At 31.3% G+C, this 15293-nt stretch overlaps 3 protein-coding genes and 1 pseudogene across 3 annotated transcripts in view; 2 read left to right on the forward strand and 2 right to left on the reverse strand.

Annotated features, from left to right (window-relative positions):
* Window positions 1-15293, forward strand: part of LOC125870339 (photosystem II reaction center W protein, chloroplastic-like) — an 841908-nt gene that overhangs the window by 618142 nt on the left and 208473 nt on the right. The gene's annotated exons all lie outside the window — the stretch shown is intronic.
* LOC125870284 (uncharacterized) lies at window positions 6390-9765 on the forward strand (annotated as a pseudogene).
* Window positions 10358-11227, reverse strand: LOC125871348 (uncharacterized). Its single transcript, XM_049551934.1, has 2 exons — window positions 11120-11227; window positions 10358-10804 (listed from the first exon to the last, which is right to left on the reverse strand). The coding sequence occupies exons 1-2, from the start codon at window positions 11225-11227 to the stop codon at window positions 10358-10360; spliced, it is 555 nt and encodes a 184-aa protein (XP_049407891.1).
* Window positions 11083-12157, reverse strand: LOC125870321 (uncharacterized). The gene is made up of 2 exons (XM_049550723.1): window positions 11630-12157; window positions 11083-11505 (listed from the first exon to the last, which is right to left on the reverse strand). Exons 1-2 carry the CDS (start codon window positions 12108-12110, stop codon window positions 11303-11305), a joined length of 684 nt encoding a protein of 227 aa, XP_049406680.1. The 5' UTR covers window positions 12111-12157; the 3' UTR covers window positions 11083-11302.

Below are 15293 nucleotides of genomic sequence, written 5' to 3' on the forward strand. Positions count from 1 at the left end.
ATGGGGGTAACCAAATATTGTGATTTGTGAGTGCCAATTTAACTAATTGTTTGTAAAGAAGAAACATTTAGAATTTTATTTTAAGAAGAAATTTAATTATCAAAAGAATAGTTAATGTGACTTTATTAATTTCATTTTAAATTATTCATATACGAATTATGAATATAATGAAAATCAACATCCATGTGCTTAGAGAAATCTAAAACATCGAATTACAAGATTTATATTATATTAATAAATGTAACATTGTCATAGAACATGTTGGCAAACCAAAATACTGCCTAACTCATAAAGAACCTCTCTTAAAAGCCACTCTAACAACATTATTTTAAAATTTATCTTGGAGGACAAATGATCAAAAACGTTTTCTTGTTAGTATAATAAATATTGTCTTTGTTCATCTCATCATGGTTCTCCTATCTGGGTTTGGAGCCACTAAAAAGAGGGTTTGAAGTAAAAAACAAACTCATGAAGGGGTTTAGGGTTGGGGTATAGTTTGTTAAATTTGTGACGGCGATTAAAATGGCTTATTTTAGTAAACTTAAATGATTAAAGCTGCTCAACAGTATAACTAATGACGAATTTAAGATTTTAATTTGATGAGTTCGATTAGTCTTTAATGTTCTTAGCACTAAACTCATATGACTTTTGAGGTTATGAATTAAAATTTAATTGCTGTTGAAAATTTTGCCATTTATTATAAAAATAATAATTCCTCCCAAAAAAATATTGAGTTTGGTGCTTTTGCACAAGTACTTGTATTTTATTGAGTTTTGCAAGGTGCGTAAACCAAAAATGAAAAAAAAAGTTTATATCATTAAATGTGATCATAAATGATAACTTCTTAATTCGCAATTTATTTGGTTTAGTGGTAAAATGAGTTAGAATATCTTTACCTATGTTGGTTTATTTAATTTCTCATGAAATGTTAGAGTAGATTCAACAAAACAAAATAGCTGGATAAACATGATAACAATTAAATTTGGAAATAAGTACTGAAAGAGTACTAGAATATCAAGATAATTTTAGGCAATTCATAAGTAAAGTTGCTCCTCGAAAAGAGAGTAAGAGGCTCTAACTATTTTATTTTTAATTTAACACTAAGATGATAACATTGGGATCTCATTGAAAGCTTCTAGGGCAACTTTACTCTTCACCAATCATTATTTTTGTATATTCGATATCATTTAGCAACTTTGCGTTCTGCCAAAAAAAAAATAAAAATAAAGAAAACGCGTTCATCATATATAGGATATATATGTTATACACATTGTTAACTTCAGTATATATGTTGAGATGAAAACTAACCTCTTCAATTTGTTGGTCAACCTCCTTAGATAGCTTGTCTTCATCAAAAGTTAAACAAGTAGATACACTCCTCCTTTCAATCAACAATGTATATTTCATGCAGAGCAATGAAAGTTGAAGCATATATACGTGCCTCCTTTTCTATTTCCTTGAATCTTCTAAAAAAAATAATTGTAAGCAACATAAGAAAAAATCATGAAGGATGTAAAATAAATAGAATTTGACATAGAAATAGTTTAACCACACATAGAAAATATGTGTTTTGTAATTGTGAAAATAAGATGAATTATATTTTATAATATATACATAAAAATATCTTTTGATGCACGATTAATGGGTGTTATTAGTTAAGAGCGAGATGAGGAGAGAAAATTAAAAAGAAACTCACTTGATAAGTGCCTCCAGACTCTCGAGTTCTCTAAAAATGGTAGGCAACATTAAAAAAAGTTCGTGAATATATATAATAAAATAAATAAGATTTTAACTTATATACACTAATAATGTAAAGAAAAACTCACTTGATGACAAGTTCTCTTTGTGAAGCCATTGAAACAAAAGAGAAAAATTAAGAATCAAGATGGTGATATTGTTCTTATTTTTCATATGACTTGGTTCTCATAAGAGGAGAAAACCCTTTAAATAGATGAATTTCATAATGTCCTTACAAAAACTAATGATCAAAGTTCAAGAAAATGATAAGATATCATTCAATTATGAAATTAATAAATTTTTTTAATTTTTTTGCATATCTCAGTAATATGGTAAATAAAAAGATTCTATTGCTTAATCGTCAAAGTTCAAGAAGAAAATGATAAGAAATCAGTCAACTTTGAAATTAATAAATTAATAAATATGGAAAAATTTGCATATCTCAAGAATATGGTAAAATAAATAATTTTGTTGTCCAAATGACATCATTTGACTAATTAAATCTAACCAAAAGAGTCATTATATATATATATATTAAAATGTAACAACTTCACATTTATGAATACTGTAAAAATGTGTACTCTTCTATTTATAAATGTATTTATTTGAAGGAAAAATTACCTAAATACACATCTTATTTTATCTTAATCTCTAAAATTTCCTACCATTTAATTCCCCCCCCTCTCCCTCCCCCCGCCCNCTCTCGCTTATACATCCTTCCCTCTTTGATGCATCCCTCCACTGTGTATTCGGATGTCTTATCCCTTCTTAGATACAATCATATTCCATTCTCTGATACATTCCTCCTCTCTAGGATACATCTCTCCCCTATGTATCTGGATGCCCTATCCTTTTCTTTGATACATCCCTATCCCCTCTCCGATACATCTGTACCCTATGCATCTGGATGCCTGCTGTTGTATCCGAAATTCATAAATTTTAAGGAATTTTTGTAATTTTAAAAAGAGTAGGAAAATGATGTAATTACTCTTAGCACTATGAGATTTATGTAAATTATACTTATTTTAAGGGTAGTTTTGAAATATTGAAAAGTCTTTTCATATTTCATAAATTCAATGATAAATATATCACATAAATTGAGACAAAATAATTAATGTGCACATGCAATTGTTAAATAAATTAGCGTATAAATTCTATTATTTAGAGAGAGTTCTCTGTCGCTAAATAAAATCCAATCAATGAATTCTAGCAATACCATTTCCTGCACGGTAATTTGAATAAAACTAATACTTGATGTTAAATATGCAATATTTTTTTTAAAAAAATTAGTTGGGTTTTGACATAAATTTCACTTGATATTTTTTTATTGAAAATTTAAGCTTTGTAAGTGAATAAATTCTTCACTATATCTAGAATTCACTCTATCATATGGATAGAGGAAAACAATCATATAAATTTTTAAGCAAAAAATTGTAGTTTAAATAAAAATCGGTGATGTAAGGTAAACGAAAAAAAAAAAAAGACTAGACAACTCTCTCTAAATAAAGAAGAATACTATACTTGTAATATGCAGAGGACTATTTAAAAGCTGGTAAATTAAGAACACCTATATATTTAAATGAAAACATATCAGAGAAGAAAAATAGTTAATTCAACGTTAAACACAAATTTGACTTTCCGTAAGAATGACAATTTAAGAAGAATTTAAAATTTGACAAGAATTAATTATTATTATTTATCGAGTATAATGTTAACTTAATTTATAGATATCATATATAGCCTTTGAGAAGAATTCAAATGAGGCAAATCAATCATGATTTGATGCGCTTATCTTTAGAACTAATGTACTTACAACTAAAACTGTCAATATGGGCTAGCCCACCCCATTTGGGCTAATCCATATAGGCTTTGACATTTTACGGGTCAGGTCGGGCTAGCCCATTTTTGGTGTGGGCCAGAAAACGGTCTGCCCAACCCACAAGTACGTGGGCTATAGACTTGCCGGGCCAGCCCACTTTTTTTAAAATTATATATTCTTTTATGGAAAAATTACATAAGTGAAGGTCTTTTATTTAATAATTACCATTTTTAAGTATACTTTTAATTTATTGCCATTTTTGTCAACTTTTAGCAATAGTTACTTAAAACAATTTTAAAGCAAATTTGTTCCTTTTCATGTAATTTTTAAACTAAGCAAAAAAGTGTTGCCCATTCGCTCATATCCTCTCTCTCTTTTCTTTCTACTTTTCTGTCCGAAAATTTTAGGGTTTTGTTGTTCTTTCTTCCCCATTTTTCAGCACAGAATTCTAATGGAAGAAGAAGGAGGAGCACGAAAATCGCCTAGAAGAAGTCCGTGGATACTTAGTGATGTTGGTACTTCGAATCAGAAAGTTTATAGAAGGAGTCGAATGAGGGGTCAAGTTTCATCTCCTACTGATGAAGTTAATGACTGTCCTAATTTTAGTTTGGGAATCTCACAAGTATCGGGTGAGCAAAACAAGGGTGAGCAGAACAAGGAGGAGCAGAACAAGAAGCAGAACAAAGGTAAAAAAACGAGTTAAAGAGGTGAACAATGTGAAGAAATAAAAAAAAAAGATGCGTTGATTTAGCATCTACGTCGAAGAAAATCGTGGACTGTGATGACGATTTTGAGGTTTTACCTCCTCAATTTCAGTCAAAAAAATTGAAAAATAAAGATGGGCCGGAGAAGAAGAAGCCAGTGAAGGATGAAAAAACACGAAATCGATTGCCCAACAATGTCATTCTACCAGAGAGTAGATATCCGGTATGTGATAGTATTTTTCCTAGTTAGTTGTTGTTTTAGGAATGGTTGTATACTGATTACTGCCTTGATTTTGAGATGTAGTATGTGGAATTCATCTTTAATTCAACTTTAGTATGTAGTACTATAATTTTTTTTAAACACTCAAAAATGAATGTGAGATATCAAGTTAGGATGCATAGTGTTGCAATGCTAGCTAGTTTGAGATTGAGTCCTGCTGTCTTGAATCTATTAGTAGCTTTATATCTCAGGTTTAAGAGATTGTCATCTGAAGAAATGGCAGGAAGTGAATAGAGCAGGTTTTGCATTTGTTTGATTAATAGGTTCACCTAAATAAAGGGGAGGGATAAATAGGATTCTGAGTGCTGACCCTAACTAGTTTGGGATTGAGTGTCCTAGTGTCTTGAATATATTAGGAGGTTATATATCGGGCTCATAATGTTCTTCTTAAAAAGTGGCAGGAAGCAATATGAGCAAATGTTTCATCATATATTTGAAGGAGGCGGGGTGTGTGGGAATCATGTACATGACTATTTCAATACTCTTCCAATGAAGAGCAGTGCTATAACAGGAAGCTAGCAGTCACTTTGAATTTGACATTTATGTTTTACTTAATTGCAAAATATCTCCTCTTTGTCCATTGTTTTGTCTAGAATTAGTGGGAGCTTGTCAAATAGCTGGTAACACTTGTTCGTGTTAATTTGGAAAACAGATGGAAAAGATGTGTAAATGAGAGGACACATCATATATTTTGGAGTAACATTGTTTCATGTTCTATCTGATCTTTTCCCCGCACTCGAATGTTTTGTTCCAATGGATAAACTGGAAATGTAGGTTTAAATTGCTTTGGAAGTTGGTTTTTTGATATAAAATAGATCTTTAAGTGTATGACAACTAGATCATTGTTTAGGCTGCTTGTGTTGAAGTTGATAAGTTCTGGGTCTGGATTTTGGAACCAAAAGTGATCATCGGTGTAATTCATCTTTAATTCATCTTTAATTCAACTGATTACTACCTTACTTTGATACATAGTATGTGAAATTCATCTTTAATTCAACTTTAGTATGTAGTAACACATTTTTAATTCATGTTTAATACATATGCAGGATCGTAAATTCTGAAAACATCCGGATATTGTGTATATTTTGAGTAGGTGGTCATCTTACACTAATCATAGTGTCATCGACCAAATCAAACTATCTTTATCTGATAAACAACTTGAGTTGTTCAAGAATACATGTTTTGGTTACTTTCTTGACCTTCCAAAAGCGAGCACACAACTACAAGTTATTCATTGCCTTATAAATAGAGAGTTAAAACACACACCGGATGATGTGTTTACTATTGAAATAAATAACAAAAAGTTATTTTTTGGTCTTAGAGAATTTGGAATAGTTACCGGCTTAAATTGTGTTAGTGATGGCACTCCTATCAATGTTCCTGATTCTAAATGTAGTTTGTTGAGTAGTTATTTTCCGAAAAAAATCACTGTTGCAAAGAGTCATCTACGTGCGTTGTTTCTAGCTAAAAAATTCCTAGATGATGACTCAGCTGTTTCATTGGCTGTTCTCTTCTTCATTAATGATTTTTTATTTTCATATGAGGACAACGAATACCAAATTAGTAATAGAGATTTTTACCTTGTGGAAAGTGGACAATTCAATTCATATCCGTGGGGTTTAGATGTCTAAAAAAGTTGTCTGATTCTGTGAGACATGAGCTTAAGTCAACCCATAAATACTATAGATTGGGTGGCTTGCCTCTTGCTCTTCAAATATGGATATTTGAGTGTTGTTCAAAAGTTGATGAAGATATAGCCATTCGGGTTGCTAACTCAATTCCAAGATTCTTGAATTGGAAGACAATTGCCGAAAGTCCATGGCAAAAATATATTGAGAAATGTCTCTTCATGCCTACAAAAAATAAGGTATTTGTACAAAGTTAATACATTTTATGGGATTGTTTAATTCCACTCAAGTTACTATATCTATTTTTATTTTGTTTATTTGGTTTTTCAATTTGAGAACATAGTGGCTAGTGAAGATGAAGTACGTAAATTTAGGCTTCCTGAACCTCGTGATTACAATGCCGAAATTTTTAAATTGGAGCCTAAAGGATCAAGTCATGTTGACAAATGAAGTTATTGAATTGAGAAAAGAACTTGTAAAGGTATATACAAACTTGACTTTAGGCTCTTTTTTTTTCCAGAACTTTTATAATTTAATTTTTGTGTTATGGTTTAATATCTACTAGGTGAATGAAAATAACAAAGCACTTGAAGAGAAGATTGATTTAGGATTTAATCAAATCAAAGAATTTGTAGTGAATTCTAATAAACAATTATTGGAGGATATTTCTTTGTTGTTTGCTAAGAATGGTGGTAGCAGCTCTGTTATCAGAAAAGTCAGGGAACCATCTAAGAAGCAGGCTGGCGAGACGTTTTCGGGTGGATTAGATTTCAATGGAGGTTTCTTTATATTTTCAATACATTTCTGTTATAGTCATAATATACTTTTAATATGTTTTTCTTATAATATGTGTTAATTACATAAACAACATTCTCTCCCTATGTTAATGCATTTGTAAATGAATCAAGAGGGCACGATGCTCATGTTATGAGATCAAATCAAAATGAAGAATCTCAAGTGCTTAAAACTTCAGTTAGATTTGCTGATGTTGAAAATTTTGAAAGAGTATCAAGTAAAATAGGTAATGAAGGGTTTTATACAAATATATTACATATTTCATATATGTTAATTCAACTATCTTATTTTAAATGTTTTTGTTATATACAGAGGAAGATGTTGCAGGAATTGCTATTGAAAAGTTTTGTCAGAGGTTGTTGCTGATATAAATGGTATTAATTTTCTTCACTTCAAATAAACTTCTTTCATTGTATTTTAATAACATTATTAAAATATTTACTTTGCTTACAATCCAAGAGGTTGCTGATGTGAATACAGTTGGGGCGCAACCTTATGGTAATGTAATCAACAAAGCTAACATAAATAAGTGTTGGCATCTGTTGACTGTAAATTAATCAATATGTCTATTGTATGCAGATGCAACAGAGGATTGTCAAAAACCTTTGCTTACTCTTGATGATTTTGTTTTTCTTGATGAAGATCTTTCTCATATCAATAGGACCGAAGAATCTTATCTAAAGAAAAGAGCCCCTGTTGATCAAAACAAAAAGAAAGTGACACCAAAGAAATGCGGCAGAAAGAAAAATCCAGGAAAGTTAATAACATCTCCCTATACATAATATTTCGAATATGGAGGAACTTTATGTGTAAGACATCAATTTTTTGAGACAAAACATCCTTTTTCATATGCAATTGGAGGAGATAATGAATCGGATTTGATCGATTCATTCATTAAGTGGCTTTATATGGTACAAAGAAGAGGTAATTCATTTTGAAGTTTGTTGGTTAATTTGTTACTATTGAATAACTTACATAATTCATAATAGATACAAGTTTAATTCAATCTATAGAACTCTCTCGTTACCTCTAATTCACAATAGATACAAGTTTCTTAATTCACTATTCTTTAATTTCCTTAGTTACCTCTTTTTTATTTGTTGCTGTCCAGTTTCTGAGTATTTATGTTGTAATTTTTTTATGTTTTGATAGGGGAAAGAAACCTTATACAGATGCTCTTAATGTTATCAGTCCAACATTTGAATTAGGTATTTGTAATGTAGCAGAAAGACACTGGTTTTTCAAATTGGCACATTCTGGACAAGAATGGTGTGATGAGGTTAGTTGTATAAAGTTTAATTGGACGTCAATATTTGTTATTCATAACGCTTGCCATTCTTGGAGTCATACTATCTCTGCTGTTGAATTTCCTGAATGATTTGTCTAGTGAGCATCTTTGTGTTCCTTGGGTTGAAAAATTCTGTAATTTCTCTCCTGCCATATGAAGTAGATTATTGCTACTGCTTGTGTCATTTTATACTTAAGTTTCTATTGCTTTACTTGTAGCATGCATTGTAGCCCACTCCAGCTATTCAGTGTATCATGTGCTAGCTGCTCCTATTGATGTATAGCTAGTTCAATAATTTATGCCAAATCACATTAGACTGAATAGGTGCTAATGTGTTTCATATTATGTATTATATAGTGAGCAAATTGAATCACTATGAATTCCCTATTGTTCCGATATGTCCTTGTTTTTCAACACTTCTTTAGGTAATTAAGAGAAATATTTGTGACCAGAATGCTTGGATAGAGGTTAGAACACATTACACCAATTGTAGTCTCCTTGTGTAAGATACGTCTTACTATCCACATGTTTATCTTTCCCAACATTTTATATATAAATGGTTGACACTTACTAACTGACTACTTCTTGGAGACTAATTGAATCTTGTGAGAATTTTGTGAATCTTGTGTGTTGCAATATCACTTACTGAGTTTCTTGAGGTTAATTGAATGTTTGTTTCTTGAGACTATTTCATTTTTACATTTCAATTCTAATTTTTTTACAGCATATTGATGTCATTTTCTATTATCTAAGAAAGAAAGGAAAATATGAAATCAACAGTAATGTTCGATTTACGACTACTGATTGTGTGTTCAAGACGAAAATTACTACTTCTTTCTTTCAACTTTGTGATGCTCATGAGAATAAGAAGAACTATAAAGTAAAAGATTCTGATGATATTGCCCGGTATATATGTGGACGTCATTTGTTGGCAAGCACTTCGTGGGATAAAGTGGATTATATTCTTTTTCCACTAAACATTAAAGAGGGTTGTCATTGGATTCTTGTCGTGTTTGATATTGGGCAAAGGTCTTTGGAGGTATATGATTCATTTCCGGCAAGGGATGGGGTGAATTTTGAGGTTAAAAATATTGTTGAGATGCTTTCAATTGTTTTACCATATTACTTGAGTGTGGTCAAGTTCTATGATAAGCGTCCTGAATTGAAGGAAACACCGAAATACAGTGGGATAGATGAGTTCGAGAAAATTGAGTTTCATTTCATAACTAAAGGTGTTCCCAGACAACAAGATGACTCGCTGTAAGTATTATCAAATAGGTATTCTTTTTTGTATTAAGTAGATATTTTGATAATAATTTTATATTGAATTTTTTAGGGACTGTGGAGTTTTCGTTGCTGCATTTGCGGAGTTTATAAGTAATGGCCAACATATTCTAAATCAACAAGTAAAGGCAGACATTCTCCGAAAGAGATTTGGAGCTATATTATGGGAATATGCAAGAAGGAAGCAAGCGAGTGACCTTTAAAGTGAAGACGAAAGACCGGAAAGATAAAGAAATATAGTTATATTAGTTAGTATGACTGTGAAAACTATATGGTGTAAAAACAGTTTGTAGTTAGTATGGCTATGAAAAACTATATTGGTCTATTCTTCACTTTCTGATTGCTTAGCTTTTATTGAACAAATATGTGTTGGCATGCAATGGTACTTGCTTGCACGAAAGATGTTTTCTTTTTTTCGTATTTGGGTATTTGCGGATCTCGTAATTAGGTGTAGATTGTACCAATTTGTATTTGAGTGTTTCAACAGAGATTCAACAGCAATAAGAAAACTAAGCATTGAGGTAATCAATAGTTAAAGTGTATTAAAAGTGTATTAAAGTTAATTAGAAGAGTGAATTAAGAAATAATTTAAACAAGTCATCAAATCATAACAAATCAACCACCAAACTGCAAAAATGAATTAAACTTGTATTAAAAGTGTATTACAATGTATTAAAGTTGAATTAGAAGAGTGAATTAAGAAAAAAATATAAACAAATAACTAAGGAAACGACGAGAGAGTGTTCTATAGATTGAATTAAACTTGAATCTATTATGAATTAACCAAGAAAATCATGGTAAAACAAATTTTATTTCTTATTCTTATTCTTGATCATAAGGCCTAACATTTTTGCAAGTCTTCCTGTTGTGATCTTGTTGTCCACAGTTGCTGCATGTAATTTTCGCCTTCTTGAATCCATCTTCTCTCAGTTGTGAATGTCTTTTATTTTTTGGTCTTCCCGGAGGTCTCTTTCCATGAGGTGGAAGTACAACCTCTTCAAGAACATGTGTTGGTGTGTTCCATGTGCTTTCATCTGGCAGGGGATCCATTTGAAACTGATATGTCAGCAATAAATTTTTTCTTGTATAGTAATCAGAGCAATATTTCTCATAACCAGTGTGCTTTATTGTTAAAACAGCCAAAGCATGTGGACATGGCAACTCATCCAATTGAAATCTCCCACATGTGCATGTACGTTGGTGAAGACAAACTGTGAATTGTGTAATACCATCAAGTACCGTATACACATATTTATTTGTCTCTACAACCTATGAAAAGAAAAAAATATAATCAAGAGAGATATTAGATATGAATCAGAAGAAAAAATATTAGCAAAAATAATTTAAGATCAAGCATACCCTTAATTTCTCTGATGCAGTTTTATTGCGCCGCAATATATTTTCATACTTTTTCCCAAGGTGAAAACCTGAAAATGTCGCCTTTGATCTGTTATTGTTATTCTATTTCTGGACAAACTGTCTCATGAATTCCAAGAGGTGTAAGATTGTAAGAACTTTGGCATGTCTTGTTCTTGAATTGGCTGATTCTGCTATATTTGACGTCATCATCCAAGTTCTGTTTACTTCAGCATGCACACGCGACCATTTGTTGTATCCAATGTTCAGCAAGTAATCTTTGATCCTCTTATCTATTTTCTCAACTATTGTCATACATTGCTTAAATTCTGTCATGGTGTATGTTTTTACCATAGAGTAGAACAACTCAGTTACCTTTTGCTGACTTTTTCTGAAGTTTTTCATTATGTTTTACAGTAAGTGCCACATACTCGCAAAATGAGGTACTTCATCATAGACTCTCGAAGCTGCCTTAATAATGCTTGCATACCTATTGGAAACGATACACATCTCTAATCTTTGACCGAATGCGTCTCTGAATTGCTCAAAAAACCACCTCCAAGATGCATCATTCTCTGAATCAACAATGGCATAAGCAAGTGGCAGTATACTCCCTGCACCATGTACAATTTGTTTAATACAATTTTAATACATTTTTACTGTAATTATAATTCATTTTTAATTCATAGTTCAAAAATTCAATATAGAAAATACTAGTATCATATTCGAAAGTCTCACCTGCTGCATCTAAGGTATTAGCGGTTAGTAGTGTCCCTTTGTATGCTCCTTTTAAGAAAGTTCCATCAACAACTACAATTGGTCTACAATATTCCCATCCTTTTATCGAGGTGAACAAAGCTACAAACGCATATAGAAAACGGTCATCCTCTGATTTGTGCAATCTTATATGGGAACCAGGGTAAGTTGCCTCTAGTATGTGAAAGTAGCTTGGCAACTTTGCATATGATTGAATTGGATCACCCCGGACTAATTCAAGAGCTGCTTCTTTAGCTCTCCATGCTTGCATATATGTGAGTCGCACACCATATTCAGCTAACATGTCACGTTGTATATCTTTTGGTGTGTAAATAACATCTGGTTCAGCACATTTACTGACAATAATACTCCCAACAACACTCTTAGTTGCTTGCCTTTCCGATAATGAATTATGTAGCAACAAACATGTGTGTTCACTTTCAAATTCTCTAATCTTGAACATTTGAGATTTGTTCAAGCTTGAAGCTCGTAAACTCCAACTACAGTTTTCACCTAAGCACTGTATCGAATAGCTGTTGAAAAAAAATTAATATACAATCAATAATTTAAAGTGACTTGAGTTTAGGTCTTACCTGATTGAGCTTGATCTTGTTGTCTTGAATTGAAAATGCTTAAGAATGGAATGCCTTTTTAGTGCACTGGTGAGGACATATTTATTCTTATACACTTGATCTTTCTCAAATAAAGAGTGATTGGGATTAACAATGATGCCTGGTGCTAATTCTTCTAGCTCATCAACTTCCTCACATGATCCAAAGCCAATTAGCCCTATTGCTTCACCAATACCATTAAATGTATTAGAGAAGTATGAATTGTGTATAACCCTCATATCTTCTGAAGTGTCTGAACATAATAGTGGAATGAGTGTAGAATTAGTCTCCAAGTTGACTGGTTCAGTTGTTGTGACACACAAAGGGTATCTTGCCATATCTCAATGTTCCTTTTTGGTTTCAACATATACTTTTACCCCCATATCATTATGAATTTGAATTGGAGGAGACCTTTCATCAATTTTATATCTGATTTCAACTTTACTTGTTGATGTGTCTATTGACAATTGAGTAGCAATTATAGAAACGAGGGTGGCAAAGTTTGATTCCGTATTTATCAACACACCATCTGCCAAGTAATTAGTATATTTGTTGCTAGGATCTCATTGTCCATTGAAATAAAGCAGCACAACCAGATTAGTCATATTTTTTTTCTGCACATTATTAAAAAGTGTGCAGATTAGTCTATTTTTCATTGCTTATGTAATGAATTCTCAGGTTAGCCTTTACAATTGTATCTAATTCAATTATTGTTCAGTTCAGCAAATGTACAATGTCTATGTTTCTGGGAGATATTAATACTATTATATAAAAGTCTATGGGGGAGTATATACATCCTTCCAACACACAAAACTCAAACTGGTGTGATAAGCAAAAAGAAAATGAAAGCCACAAAGATGAGCAGCAAGAAAACAAAAGATAGATGACCATTTTTATTGGAGTGTGAAAAGATCCAGAACTGAGGGAGTACATACCAGATATCCACACCCATAAGAGTCCTCACTAGTTGGATCATTGCAAAACATAAGAATCTGGACTAAAAGCTAAAGTGCCAGAAGGCAAGCACAAAAATAAGTTAACAGTTAAAGTGCCAGAAGCCAAACTCATACCACATAGAACAGATGACTAGAGATGCCAGACTCAACAACTCCCTTGCCAATGCCTGGTGATATCCAAATTGTAGTGCAAGCACAAGCACCAAAATGGCAAAGGAATAGTGTGCACAAGGGAAGGACATAGGAGTGTTCTTGTATTAAAAGTGTATTACAATGTATTAAAGTTGAATTAGAAGAGTGATTTAAGAAATAATTTAAACAAATAACTAAGGAAACGACGAGACAGTGTTCTATAGATTGAATTAAACTTGAATCTATTATGAATTAACCAAGAAAAACAACCAGAAGAGTGAATTAAGAAAGAATTTAAACAAGTCGTCAAATCATAACAAATCAACCAACAAACTGCAAAAATGAATTAAACTTGTATTAAAAGTGTATTACAATGTATTAAAGTTGAATTAGAAGAGTGAATTAAGAAAAAAATTCAAACAAATAACTAAGGAAACGACGAGAGAGTGTTCTATAGATTGAATTAAACTTGAATCTATTATGAATTAACCAAGAAAAGCAACCAGAAGAGTGAATTAAGAAAGAATTTAAACAAGTCGTCAAATCATAACAAATCAACCAACAAACTGCAAAAATGAATTAAACTTGTATTAAAAGTTTATTACAATGTATTAAAGTTGAATTAGAAGAGTGAATTAAGAAAAAAATTCAAACAAATAACTAAGTAAACGACGAGAGAGTGTTCTATAGATTGAATTAAACTTGAATCTATTATGAATTAACCAAGAAAAGCAATCAGAAGAGTGAATTAAGAAAGAATTTAAACAAGTCGTCAAATCATAACAAATCAACCAACAAACTGCAAAAATGAATTAAACTTGTATTAAACTTGTATTAAAAGTGTATTAAAGTTGAATTAGAAGAGTGAATTAAGCTTGAATTAAGCAAGTAACTAATGACATGCAATCGAATTTAAACCTCCTAACCTTTCAAACTTCAAAAAATTTCAAGCTCAACTCTCTGCCCGAACTTGATTCATCTCGAAATTGATCACTGAATACACATCGTTGAAGGTTAGTATAGCCGAGAAAGAGAATTAATCTTGAATTAAGCAAGTAACGAATGACATGCAATCGAATTTAAACCTTCTAACCTTTCAAACTTCAAAAAATTTCAAACTCAACTCTCTACCCGAACTTGATTCATCTCGAAATAGATCACTGAATACACATTGCTGAAGGTTAGTATAGCCGAGATACAGAATTAAGCATGAATTAAACAAGTAACTAAGACATGCAATCAAATTTAAAGCTTCTAACCTTTCAAACTTCAAAAAACTTCAAATTTAACTCTCTGCTCGACTTGATTTGTCTGAAAACTGATCACTGAATACATATCTCTGAAGGTAGTATAGCCGTATTTGTGAAGAAAATTGTGAGTAAGAAGTGGCGAGAGAAAATCGCACCAACGAGAGAAAATCGCAGCGGCGAGAGAAAATTGGGAGCGAAAGATGGAAAGGACGAAGTGAATTTAATTTAATTCAGCCAAATTGTCATATATGGTTAAAAAAATAATGTTGGCAAATATAGTAAATATTTTTAAAAAAGTATACAGGTAAGTGATTTTCCTTTTTTTTATAATTATTAAAATAAATTATAAATTATAATTTAAAAATATTATCATAAATATCGACAAAACAATATTACATCATGTTAATGTTACTATTTGTTAATCAATTCCACAAATAAAATTATCTTTATAATATTTATTAAGGTTTTTTCAAATAAAAGTATAAATATATAAATATAAATATTAACCTAATTGTTTTGTCACATTAAAACACAAAAAATGTGACAATATTCCAACCATAAAAAAGTTAAAAATAAACTCCTTAAAAAAATCATGAAACTTATGGCGTATCTAACACATCATGAAATCTATGGCGCATCCAACACTTCATGATCATCTTCATCAAGCATATCTGAATCAACTTGTGACAAGGTTGTC

Source organism: Solanum stenotomum, chromosome 7 (genome assembly GCF_019186545.1).
Source record: "Solanum stenotomum isolate F172 chromosome 7, ASM1918654v1, whole genome shotgun sequence".
In the NCBI taxonomy this organism is placed as follows: Eukaryota; Viridiplantae; Streptophyta; class Magnoliopsida; order Solanales; family Solanaceae; genus Solanum; species Solanum stenotomum.